Here is a 14,551-nt window from a genome sequence, read left to right on the forward strand (position 1 = left end):
GAAGTCTTTGAGGGACCTGGGCCCATGTGTCATAATTGTCAGGATATTGTTGAGGTTATCTTGACTGAGAACTGATCTGTGAGAGGATTTGACAAGATTCATAGATGAGAACAGCCTCTCACAAACTGCGGTGCAGGGGCTGATTGTAGACATAAGTTCAACAATTTTCAAGAAAACCTTAAAACACTGGGGTCTACTAAACAGCAGGTTTGACTAGCAATCATACACTGTTTTTTTACAGTTCTTTAAGTATCCTTTAAGAGTGGTGAACTCATCTTTGATTCTTGTCTTCTCCTCATCTGTGAATAGTGGATGGTAATGTTCAAGTAAGGCATCTATCTCCTCACACCCATACACTGAAAGACTGCACCTATCAGTGGGCCACTCTGTGTAGTCTAGTACTTTGAAGTATTTCAGTGGAGCTTGACTGAAACATTCAAACCTTTTGTCAATATATTTCACAATTCCATCAATGAGTGAATTGAAGAACATGTCCTGTTTGAAGTTTACATGTTTTGATTGTCCAATCAGTTGAATCACACCATCAAAAGTGCCATCTTGGGGTGCGTAGAGATCCATGAAGGCTTTCAGGTTTTCTCCTGTTTCTGGCTGTACCTTTAGTTGGGTAAGTTTCAACATAACACCTTCAATTTCCTGGGACAGTGTAGTGACAAGAAGGTCCTCCTTTTGGAACACAAGAGATACTTCAGTGAGTAAAGGGAGCACATCCAACAGAATAAACAAAGTCTTAATGAAAGTCACAGTTTTTATTTTTGCAAGCCAGCCCTTTGCTTTAGAGCTCTGTTCAGTTCGCCCAGTAGCAACAGTTTCAAAGTGTTGTATCACTGAATGCAGACTTGTCCTCAGAGCCCTTACAGCTCTCTCTTTGCTAGCAAAGCATCTCACATTTTTCACATCACTCAAATGAACCAAATCTGTTTCAAAGATCTGAGAAATAGTTTTAAGTTCTCTTCTCATTTGGGGGCTATTATGGTAGAATTTAAATATCTGTTTCAATACCTCTTCAAAAATTTTCAATGGCAACAGGCCCATTACTGCATCCAACACTGACAATTCCAGCTTGTGTGCTACACAATGAACAGGTACAACGTAAGGAGCTTCTCGTGTGATCTTTCCTGCAACTCCAGAACGGTTACCCATCATAACAGATGCACCATCAAAGTTTGCAGACACTAGTTTGGGCCCCTCACAGTCATGTGATACAAGCTTTTCATAACTAATATCATTCATTTCAAGAGCAGTTTTTATTCCATCCAACACCCCATCAGCAGTAGCATGATCTAGAGTTACAACTGCAGCATGGAATGAAACTGGAACACCATGGCTTACATAACGAATAAACAGTTTCCTGTTCAAGAATTGCCGAGTCAGTACTCCCATCACTAAGAATGGATACATAGTTTGCTTCATTAATATCTGATTGGAAGTCTTTTTTCAAACTATGTCAAATTGCTTGAATAAACTTGCTCGCACCATCAATGTTTCTGTAATTATGCCCTATGTCCACACCAACCCTGTCAAGCAAGTCTAAGTGCATTGCAAAATCACTTAGTGGTTTTCCTTTGCTGGCAATGAGAAATGCTGTCACAAACAGTGTCTCAATTTGATCGTAATTCTTCTTGTCCATGTTTTTAAAACACTTCAAAAGTTTCCCGTCTCTCTCTACTTTATCGCAGCTTGCCCCAACCTCCAAATCACCGGTTTCACCGCTATGAATATAATATGACAAACACTCGGCATGAACGGCTGAACTGTCATGGATTTTCAGATATTCTACTCTGAATTTTGAACACCCACTGACAAAAGTGTTCTTTACCCCATGTCTCGTTGATACAGACGGAAATCGCGCACAATATTCACAAGTCATAATGTCTTTTTCTTCGTTGTAAAGTAACCACGGCCATTTTGAACACCAAGACTTCTGAAACTGTCTACACCGTTTCTCGTTGTCGTACTTTTTATCTTTAGATTGTTTGGTGCAAACCTCGGCTTCAGTGTCATCACCCAAGGCCATCCTTTTCACCCCTGTGTCCGATTGTAAAAAACTGTCCATCAGTTTCTGTGACATGTTTTTTTTCCATAAAACACGAGGCAGTCGTCTGCTATTCAGCCGCGGTCTGACAGTTCACTCAAACGTGCCTGCCGGCTCACTTGTCAGTGATTGGTCAGTTATTTATAAAAATGCTCGCTTCGGTTTCCAATAGCTTTACTGCGAGGCCCCGATCGGGGAGGGATAAATAGCAAAGAAAGATAACTCTAGTTTATTATCATTGCGAAAGTTCCCTCATTTTGCTCTCGTATCGTCTCACATTTACCTGTTGGAACCGTAAGCATTGCAGTAATTATCAGGTAGCCCACGGGCAAGTAAGATATCATTATTTATACGCCCGAAATGAAATCTGCCTTGTCCCGGGCGTCGGGCGATGGGATTTTTGAACCCCTGCTGCCGCCATATGGCTCACTCACTCACTCGGACTAAACGGCTATGCGGGTTTTGTTGTCGTTGTTTGTTTGTTTATCAACAGAATGTAAACACATCTTGGCAAAATTTCTTCTCTGCCCCACCCTACTATTCCAGGTGATTATCTTCAGTAATTAGATGTGTGTGTGTGTGCCACGTGACCATTACTGTGTAGATATGAAATTTGATAAGTGATGAGAATTGAATGAAAATATTCCTATGTTGTGAAACAAATCTAAATTTCCGTTTCTGTTTTATGGACTCAACAGATACCTAACAGAGGATACTGAAAAAGTATAACTAAGGGTTGACATGTCAGTTTTCAAACAAATTCCAGTTATGAAATTTCTTCAATATGTTAAAGTTTGAAACACAACAGTTTTCTTACAAAATCTATTCACATTTGGTAAATAGCATGAAAGAATCAGAAATGGTGATAAATTTTCTTGTTAGTTGTTAGGAAAGCACAATATACACTAAAACGTTACGTGAAAATGAATGCTCAGACAACATGGGTTCAACTACTACTTGCATACACTTGGTCAGGTCATTTGAGTTGTGCATGGCAAAAGTATCGTAGCAAGTATTATGAGTGAAATATAAATAGATGTCAAAGACTGATACAGCACAGTCGATCATAGATATCTGTGAAGACTTAAGCCATTCTTAAGATACTTCATATCGACATGTTTATGACGGGTACCACCTGTGAGACAGGATGCTGTCACCTCTCCATGAACAACTAGTATCGTCACTATTTCATAGTGATTCATAAACGCTTGCTCCACCATTGTATCGCATTTTGATAATCACTGGAATGGCTGGTTGTTATACAGAGAAGTAAATTATTCCAAAAAGTGTGGACAAACTAAGATTTAAAGTTTCTGTGCTATAGAATCTGCACAGTCGACTCTTTCTTGTTTGGAACTGGGTGAGTGTGTCACACTGGTAGTATTTCAGCCATATTCTGACATTCCTAAAAAAATAATCTTAAGTTAAAAATAACCTGTCCACGGGACGGTAACAACTAGAATATCACAAATACCAACATAAAACGAGTATGTAAATATAAAACCTTTTAAATATTGAATATCATAAACCAGACTTGGGAGTTGGATCACCAAAAAAGGACCATGGTGGCTTAATAGCACTTTTGATGCCTACATGGACCCCAGCTAGATTTACACCATCCCTTCAGATGTTAGCGACCTGTGAAGATCTTCAGCAACCCATGTTTGCCACAAAAGTCATGGCTGACACATGTCCACGGTTCCCAGTTGCGCAGATCGGAGCTCATGCAGTTCATCACTGGATTGTCTGGTCTACACTTGGTTGTTTACAAACAAGCGATATATATTAAATTAAACTCACTAAGTCAGATGTTAGCAGCTAGTCAGATCTAGCCAAAGTCATCCCTCTACAAGAATGTATAAAGTAGACATTTCTTGGTATTATTTCATAGCGAAACCACGGTAACTTTCATTATGGATAGATAAATTCCTATGGCAATGGATTCGATGTTTCAGTAATAGTCATGGAGCCAGTTAACCTTGAAAGGTGTATGTAATATTTATATAAAACGTATCTGACAAACTTACTAACGTGGCAACTACAGCCCTGTTACAAAAGATCACAAACTGATCGGGTGAAATATTGTGAAGTTTATTTACTATGCTATTTTGCAATCGAATGTTTCACCCCAACAAGTATTAAGTTATGAACACTACATGGGCAGCATGTGTCTTACATTCATCAAACCTGAACAAGCCAGCACAGGAAATAAGGCCTAAGACATATTGCATGCACGTTTGTTTGTTTCTTTGTTGTTTAACATCGCCATTACCAATAGTCCAGCTATATGGCAGCGTCTGTACGTAATGGACTGTGGACCAGACAATCCGGTGGTCACCAGCACAATCTACACCATCGGCGCGCCTGGCCGCCCAGCCCCTTAATTTAAGTTGCCTCTTACATGCATGGGTTTCCCAAGACCAATTCCACCCCTGATGTTCACAGGTATGTTATCAACCCACAACAAATAAACGTGTCTGGGACTGCCATGTCTCTCCTCTAAATCAACTCCATGTAAATTCTGCAGCAATCCCGGCAAGAACAGTTGTCACAGTTATACTGCTCACTTTGTGTGTGCAATTGCAAATCATGTTGATTCTGTCCTTAGATAAGGATTGAGCCTGTAGACATTCTTCACTTCCATAGCATGAAGACTATATGTCTAATAAAATGAAGTGTTGCTTTCACAGAAACATCTCCATGTGGCATTTCTCCCAGCAAACGACGGAATATATGTTGATTTGTTCAGCAACAGTAAACGGTACACAGTCGGGCTGTGGCCAAAGCATCCAAAACAGTTCTGTCGGATGGAGAGTTGATGAAAGCTATGTTGATGCAATTTGGTGTTTCTGTATTTTCGTCTTGTCGCCAGTCTCGGAGTTTATTCGAAATGGACCCAGTTCTGCAGGAAAAGTGCTCTGACCACCCTCACTGCAATGTAAACGCAAAAAGGTATCACATTTATCGATTGGTCCAAAACTTGACTGGCACTTGGGTGTTTAACATAGAAACGGACCTTGTGATGATCGTTACCCCGCACAGTTTCATACCAGTCGATAAATGTACGCAATACACAAGAATGAGGAAGGCGTGCAAGATACGTGTCTTGCCGCATGTCTCTCATTCATGTTAAATGTTGATGTAATCAGGGATCATAATGAATTTCATCTTGCAACAGATAACGTTTAATGGTATCAATGTACTTTTTTTAGTTTTTGACTTTGTCAAGTGTTAAAGTAAGATAACTATTTTACACACATTGAATAATGTTCGTAGCCTTCCTAGATTTCGACTGCTTTAAAGTAAATTCATTCCAAAATTTAAAAAAAATAGTTCAGTCTAAAGAAAATATGTAAATTAGCTGTTTTCACTTCTTTCCCAAGATTGGAAAGATACAGAAATAATAAATACTCCTTCTTTCAACTGACCAGCTTCTTTCAGTTTTCAGTTACAGATATTTGTTCACCTGTTTCAATGGGCAGATTGTGTATGTGGAGGAAAGGTTATGTTTGAATCTTTCCAAATACTGGTTTTGCCCTTTGGTGTATTGGCACAACCTTTAAAAAGGCAGTTGACACCAAGCGAGAAATAACACACTTGAAACATTTTATGTGGTAAACATTTCTTGATTTCGGGATTTCTACCTTCAGCAGTATACATTTCCCTACCTCGGTGTACTTTGTTGTTCTTGGTAGGCATAACCAGTCATTTTTTTAATTATTTTTTTTGTTTTTAATTTTGTAACATAATTTCGTCTTTTACTAGAATGAACTTTCAATAAAAACAAAACACTTTGATTTTCATATTAAAAATAATTATTGAAAAGTTCTAAGGTTTACAAGACACCCACCTTGAGAAAAAAAAACAACTTTTTTTCAGCCACTGGTTTTTGGTTAGGAACGTTTCCAAAATATTTCTGCACTTTAAAAAAATACGTTTTAGTGTTCTAGTTTGTAATGGTATCCTGACTATCCATATTGGTGATGGCAGTCACATATTGACAACATACAGTATGGAAATCTGGCCTTGTAAGAGTAGCCCCATGTCAGTGATTTTAAAGGGTTTTTTTCATATTTTTTTTGGTTTTTCATTTTTTTTTTCTTTTTTGCTTTCTTGTACAAAGATTTCATGATTAAGGTCTAAATGTGAGTAAACCATCATCAAAATGTAAGCATACATATTCATTGTCATGGTACAACAGGCCTTCCTATCCCAAAAGGGTAAAATTTTAAGAAAAGAATATTTTACAGCTTTTATAGAAATATACGTTCGACCGTAAAATTTGAAGGTGATGTGATACAAACATATGTATATGTACTTAGAAGTGTTCTGTCTGTGAAATTTTACATGAAATTTTACGTGGAGCTAGGAATAATTTATCAAAACACATTTTTTTTGTGACAAAAAAAATTATTAAAAAAATTACTAGCATTCAAACACCCGTTCCATTAGAAGGTTACCGCATTTCTTTCCAGCCATATACTTGCTAGGGTAATTATTTAAAATATTTCTACACTTCTGAAAAACATTGGTATGCATTGTACTTGTTTATTGGCACCAAGTCTGTATTTTTGGCAACAAAGGTAAAATATCTAACACATACACCTGCGAAATTTGTAGCTGACGGAGTAGTACCCAACTCAGCTGTTTCAACAGCATCATAAACATATGACATGTAGTAATGACCAGAAAGAGACAATATAATAACTGTATGTAAGGCAAGTTTAATGTTAGGAAACACTTGTCAAAATAAGTAACAACCAAGTAAAACATAAGGACTTCTTGCTCCTTTCATAAGACAGGAGCAACAACATAAACTTTATACAGACAACATAGCACCACAACAAATTGAATAAATAAAGTTTTTCTCTCCTACAACATAATCCATAAAATATATATCACTGAGCTGAAAACTAAGTTTGGCCCCAGTAACAAACAAATCTCAGCTAAGCCCTTTTATATCATTTACAATATCTCATACATGATAGATTGACACCATATCTGATATTTAGAGGTCAGGGATGAGGTCTGAGGCAAGTACATTCCAGCAAGTACAGCTGGAATTATCGGGAAAAGTTTGGCAAAGTTTAATGTACAACATACGAAGAAATACTGTTATTCCTTGAAAGAGTACCTAGTCTTGTTCTTTCAGCTCTGTCACAAATTATCAATGCATAACAGGTATAAATGCCTTAAAGAAATCCTAACGACAGCATACAGGTCAAGTTGCATGTTAATCATGCGAATCTGATATAACACTAGCCATCAATCTGTTTCTTTTCTGCAAAACATAAGTAGCCTGGCATTTCCTCTTTCTTCTCTTCATTTGGTCAGCCCAGGAGATGATAAATTTACAACATGAAATGTCGTCATGCTCAAATGTCAAGGGCTACTAACTTGTGTATACAGTCAATCATATTTTAATTAACTCACTGTCAGTCGTATTTCATTTTTGATAACCATGTCAGTCTCATAAAAAAGTACGTCTTCTCAATCAGTGTGCAGACTATTTACTTATACCAAATATGTGTTAAAATTATATTGATCGGCGGTAATAAATGGATTATATTCGTTCATTAGTTCAAGATGTATCATATCGCAAGTATTTCGCATCAAAGATGACACATCCAAGCTTGTTGACAAATACGATTTCAGCTGGCAGGCTCTGTGTGCATCCTTGTTCAGGGGCCTCTCAACATTAATGGGTGGCCCGGGAACCAGGATGGTTGCTTCATCGCAAACGAAAGTTACTTCCGGTATAGACGGTGGGGTCGTTTCCATTTTGATTTCGACATCAACACGTTGTTAAAAAAAGAATGTATGAGAATTTTTACACACACGTGGGCTTTGCATAATTTTTTTTTACACTTCGGAAGTTTTTGACGTCACATTTCTCAAAATATGAAAAAAGGTGTGTCTAGGTTTGTTGTTATCCTTCTTTTCCATTGGTTAATTTGTATTCTTTGTGCAATCAGAAACAACGTTACAAATGCGCGTAGACGCACCCCACTGTTTTCTGACCATGTTTTTGTGCTTACGAGCTGTTTTGGTTAGCTCCCCTGGCTATTCTTGGCTTGTGTGCATTCTAACTGACCAATATTGTTCCCATCTGCCTCGTGTTTCATGACACCTGTGTTTCATGCCACATGTGATTTTTGACGATTTGTGGTGACTAGGTGGTGAAGAGAATAATTCGAATCATCAAACACAAGCAGATTCTGTTTCACGAATTTGTAATCATGAGGCAATGCCTGTTGTGGAGCATGCATGTTTGATAGACCGTCTGTGTTCTTCATCAACATCCTTCTTCCTTGGCTTTTTATGGCAGCATAATACAAGCATCAAACTAATTCTATATCCATCGGCAATCTGAAGTTTCCAGCAGTATTTCAGCTGCACCATGTGGTTCGTGAAGAAGAACGTCCCCACCAGACAATCCAGTGATTGTCACGATTCCATACGAGGGTAGATCATTTGTTTATGAATTGTTTAGTTTAGTTTAACGCCGCACTCAGCAACATTCTAGCTATGTGGCGGCAGTATGTAAATAACCGAGTCTGGACCAGACAATCCAGTGATCAACAGCAGGAGCATCCATCTATGCAATCGGGAACCAATGGCATGTGTCAACCAAATCAGGGAGCGTGACCACCCGATCCTGTTAGTCGCCTCTTACTACAAGCATATAGCCACCTTTTGCGGCAAGTATATGTTGCTGTAGGCCTATGCTACCCCAGACCTTCACGGGCTTCACAGTAACAAACTTGTTGACTTTCTAAGTAATCCTATCACAAACACACTGTAATGGACCATTCAGTTGGTGTCTTTTCTTAACAGTACAAGAAAAGATAGCCACGGGGACTGTCCGGGAAGTCGAAGACCACCAGTATTGCCCATGAGCCAATTATTATTATCATTATCATAATCATTTGTCCTTCGCTGTCAATATTCATCTCTGTGTATTTCTCATTGTTGCTTAGTTGCAAAATGAGGGAAGAAGGTGAGGTGTGAGAGTTGAGGAGTGATGCTCTCAATCAGGAATACAAGATTGTCTTTCTGTGTCTGAAAAATTGCGGAGTGGGACATCCAGGTTCAAATCCCCCATCTCTGGTGTGTCCTTGTTCGAATATCCTTACGGCGTTGAAAACCAGCGACTGACTGATAAACTCTGGAGCAGATGACTTTACATAATACAGTAAGCAACATTGGGACATGTATAAGCCTACACATGTAGTGTGAAACCCACCTCAAAATATGCAATTAAACTGCACTGAAATATGATGAAAACTGAAAGACCTCTTTTTCCCCTTCCAGTTACATGGGCCTCCCTACAATACTGTCATCAGCTGCTAAGAACTTTGTTCACTATGATTAAACTTGATGAAAAAATAGCTGCTCACTCTTTCAAGAAATGTTTTTGCTCATGGAATTATTGATGCAAGAGTGACATTAAAATTCCAAACATTTAAAACGCAAAATAGTCTTTAATATTTCAACACTTTTAGAAGTTGTGAGACATCCACACTATATTTGTAGACATGGCACGTGTCCAGAATATTATTTTTAAACAGGACCAAATTTAATTAGATGTGTTGTCATCTGACATTTCTTGAACGTTTTAATAACATTTTAATCACATTTTGAACGTTTGTGACATATATAAAATTCTTCGAAAACCTATTCCTTAATATTTAACAAAGACTATTTTACAACCTTACGAAAATATTTGGAAAATGGGATTTTTATCACAATAATTCGGAGGGGTACTTTAGAAAGTGATGAGGTTTAATTAAAACAGTGATTAATTGTAAATAAATATGTTGAATTTATAACAAATAGCGATATCTGGGACGCTGCGAGAGACCAAACTTACAATATTAGTCTTAGGCACGGTCTCATCACTGCACCAGAATAATCAACATGAACCCTCAGCCGATCAGAACCCCGTGACGTCAGAACAGGCGATGATGACGTCATGACATTTGTTCTTGAACTCTGACCTTGGTGCGGTGGCCGGTTAGAGTGTCACTTGATGTGACCACATTTCAGAGGACTTCTGCCAGAAAACTTGTAAATTGTAGACGGCGTTTTCTACCCAGTGTGTCTGTGTATGTTATACAATTTGAAGTGGAACAACTGCCATAATTTTTCGAGTTTTAATGTAGACACTGGATGATCTTTAAAAGGAGCTAGATACTTAAAAAGAGTTATATAACGCTGAACGTTCGATCTACTAAGTCACGTGACCAGCGCCATACTTGAGAACCAGCAAAGGGTGCCACAGTCAGGTGATAACAAGTGTGAGTTTTGTTTTATGCCGCTCTCCGCAACATTCCAGGTATATGGCAACAGTCTGTAAATACTTGACCGAGTCTGAACCAGACAAATCCAGTGATCAACAGCAGGAGCATCGATCTGCACAATTGTGAACCAATAACGTGTCAACGAAGTCAGCGAGCCGAACCAACCGATCCCGATCAATATTTTAACCTTTTGTTTTTGTTTCAGTGAGCAATGTGCAAACAGCATATCTTTTGATACTCGTGTTCCTATGTAATTTGAGTGCTACGATATTTTTTGTTTACAAACAAAAGAGCCTGTAGCTGCTGGGAAGTGAAAAAATACATTAGCACATTTAAAGTTTCTGTGCTACAGAAACTGCACAATCGACTGTTAAATGTCACGTCGGTAGTATTTCAGCTTGTGGCTAAACAAGCTCAACATTCATAACACATAACGTTAAATTATGAAAAACGAAGGACAGTAACAACAATAAGAAGTATATCACCGATATTAATACATAACAAGTATGTAAATACAAACTTTTTAAGTATTGTATACCATGAAAACATACTCCAACATTTAAACTTGGATCACCATGAAGGGACCATGGTGACTTGAAGTACGTTTGATGTCTACATGGACCCCACCTGGACGTACACCATTAGAAATTGCAGTCAAAGTTATCTATCTACAAAATATGTTACTCAAAAATTTCATTTTTTCATTCCTTCAAAAAAATAAATAATCTTATGAAAAAATGTGAAAAAGCATGCATTCGTTCATATTATTTTAGGTGGGAACCATCGTAACTTTGTGCCATCAGTAGTCTTGAAAGAGCAGGAACAAATGTTTATGGATAGATATTATTCCTCGACAAACCGGCATAGGAAACAAGCCATAAGTGTAAAAAATGAAACAATTACAGTGACTCCGTAGTAATGTTATGCACATCATAAAACCCTAGCTCAGTGGAAAGAAGGGGAAACGATTGGGCTTACTCTGAAGAACACAGGCATTTCTGCGCATTGATTGTTGCATTGTGCGCACGTGTGTTTGTTTGTTTCTTAACACCACCATTACCAATATTCCATATGGCGGCATCTGTACATATTGGAGTCTGGACCAGACAATCCACTGATCAACAGCAAAATGTTGCCTCTTACATGCATGGGTTTACAAAGACCAATTCTAACTCAGATCTTCCAGGCATGTAAACAACGCACTTCTAATAAATAAGTCTACAATTATACTGTCTCTCCTCTAAGTCAATTTCATGTAAATTCAGCTGAAATTCTGGTTAAAAATATTGTTACAGCTGCATGGCCCCATTTGTGTGGGTATTGGCTAATTATTTTGACTCTCCTTTACCTTCACAGCATGAAGTATATATGTCACGAAAGGTTTAAAATAAAATCAAGTATTGTCGACTTGCTTTCGCAGAAACGTCTACATTTGTCATTTCTTCCAGCAAAGGAATATTTATTGATTTGTTCAGCAACAGGTAACTAACAGTCTTACTGTAGCTGAGAAGGGCGGTCAAAAGAGCATCCGTAACAGTTTTGTCGGGTGGATAATTAAAGAAAGCTAGCATACTTGGGTCACTTGATGTTAATTTAGTGTAGCATAAATAATTTTCACGAATTTAATTCTCGTAAGATCCGTGTCAAGTTGTGCATATTTGTGAAGAAAGATCTTGCCTAAAATCACATGATTTCATAATTGTTCAGTGCCGAGAACCCCTTTTCACATGGCGGCCATTGTTTGTACCTTGTGAAACCATGCGTAAATTGATAAATATGGTGTCGGAATAAAATTGAACTGAAATTATGTGCGCAGAGCTGAGATGATTTCACATTTGCCTGTCAAATTTTACAAAGACCGACCCTAAACTCACTTCATGACAATTATTGATGCTACACTGAAATAGCATGTAGGTCTATGAAAAGTCCGTCAAGCGACTCAGTGTAACTGGCACGGGTCTGTATGTTGGTGCTAGTAGAGCTATGTTGATGTTGTCTGGTGTTCCTGTATTTCCGTCTTCTTGTGCGTGCCAGTTTGGAGTTACTTGAAACGGTTCTACGGGTTATGTGTTCTGACCACCCTGATTGCAGTGTAAACCAAAAAATATCCAATTTATCGATTGGTTCAAAAGGTGACTCGCGCTTGGGTGTTTAGCACTGAAATGGACCTTGTGATGATCGCTACCCCGCACACTTTCATACCAGTCGATAAAGTCCAATGACGTGACAGTGCTGAACTCATACTTGAGAGTGAGCAAGAAGTGAAAGATATGTGTCTTGCCCCGCAGCTCCAATTCATGCGAAATGTTCAGGGTAATGAGGGATCATAGTGAATTCCATCTTGCATTAGATAACGTTTATTGTTTCATGGTATCAATATACGTTTTTAGTTTTTGTCATTGTACAGTGTTAAAGTAACAAAACTATTTTACACATACTGGATAATTTTCATAGCCTTCCAAATTTTCGACTTTTTAAAAGTAAATCTTTCCACAGAAATTCTGATTAATGTAAAAAAAACCCATGCAACTTAGCTGGTGTTTTTTTTTAAACGTGGAAAGTTAACAAGTAAAACATTTATTCACAAATCAACTGAACTGTTTCTTTTAGTTAGTTATCTTTTCTACCTGTTTCAATAGGCAGATTATGTATTGGAGGAAAGGTTACCCAGTTGTGTTTGACTCTGTGCAATACACAACTGCCCTTCACTGCAGCTGAAGCAGGCAGTTGACAACAAGCTAGAAATTATAAAAGACCCAAAACAACAACATTTTAAACAGATCATGTGGTAAATACGACTTCTCGACTTCTACCACCAGTAGTATATATTTGTGGTTCATGAGACCTGCGACTTATGAGGAGAATGCAGATTCTATGTCAGATGCAGATTCTTGTTCATGAGTTCTTAATCATCAGGCAAAGCCTGTTGTGGAGTATGCACGTGTTTCATAGACTGGTTGAGTCCTTCATCAACATCCCACCCTGAAGATCCAAGGTTGAATAGGTCTTCAGCAACCCCACAAAAGGCGACTGTGCTTGTCTTAAGAGGCAACTAACGGGATCGGGTGGTCAGTCTTGCTGACTTAGTTGTCATGCTGTCGATCACTGGAGTATCTGGTCCAGATGTTGCGGAGTACGGCAAATAACTAAAATCACCCACTCATCAGCAGCTGTCATCGATGTCGTTGCCTGACATCACAATAGATACGGAAAACTCTTTTAACCATTAGCAATCTCTGTTTAAAGCAGGGTCGATTTACGGTTTTATTTATATACTCTGTATGTCTTTACTTTCAATGTACGATTGTCGAAACTGGGAGATATATGGGATTGAATCAATGTTGATACAATAGTACAATAGTAATGGTCGCTGACTTATCTGACACGTATCTTCGGTTCCCCAATTGCACAGATCAATGCTGATGCTGTTAATCAGTGGATTGTGTGGTCCATACTGGATAATTGCAGATCTCCACCATAGAGCTGGGATATTGCTGAGTGTGGCGTAAAACTAAACCCACTCACTCATTCACAGAGGCCTTGCTTTTAACAGGAGCCAGACTATTACTGTGCGTCAGTGAGTAGTGAGTGAGTATGGTATTGCGCCGCTTCGAGCAATGTGTACGCTACATCACAGCAGAAGACACCTGAAAATTTGCACAAGTAATTCACTTCTTGAAAACACCAGACCACACACTACTGGACTCCAGAGTCTGGTAAGAGTAAACGTGCTGTTGTTTCTGTTCGCGGTATCATGTCTGGTGTCCGCCACGTGTATGTTTGTCCAGGACATGCACAACATTCTAGACACCCGGTGTTAATGTCCGGCGAGTGATGTTTGTCTTTGTGTGTTTCCTGTTTATTGACCTACTCGGCAACATTCCAGCTATACGGGGGCGGTCTGTAAATAATTAGGTGTGAACCAGACAATCCAGTGATCAACATTATGAACACTGATACAAGGACAAGGGCCCGTTAGGTGTAAGAATTGAGAAGCACGTTTATATTCATTAAGCAATTTTGAGACAGAGATGAAATTGTTATTTAGTTCTGGAAGCTCTAGGAAATTTACTGCTGAACACACTGACTCGATTTAGTACCCAAATGGAAATGGTGTCACTAAATGTATTGTTATCAAAGCAGTTTTAAGACGCGACCTTTTAACTGCATATACACTAACTGACTAATAATTCAT

The 14,551-nt window shown here is 38.4% G+C and overlaps 1 protein-coding gene across 1 annotated transcript; it reads right to left on the reverse strand.

Moving 5' to 3' along the window:
- Positions 1-213: 213 nt before the first annotated feature.
- On the reverse strand, positions 214-1,401 carry LOC137269958 (zinc finger protein 862-like). The gene has a single exon (XM_067803792.1). The coding sequence runs from the start codon at positions 1,399-1,401 to the stop codon at positions 214-216; it is 1,188 nt and encodes a 395-aa protein (XP_067659893.1).
- Positions 1,402-14,551: the final 13,150 nt, after the last annotated feature.

The sequence above is a fragment of the Haliotis asinina genome, unplaced genomic scaffold (assembly GCF_037392515.1).
Source record: "Haliotis asinina isolate JCU_RB_2024 unplaced genomic scaffold, JCU_Hal_asi_v2 scaffold_20, whole genome shotgun sequence".
NCBI classification, from domain to species: Eukaryota; Metazoa; Mollusca; class Gastropoda; order Lepetellida; family Haliotidae; genus Haliotis; species Haliotis asinina.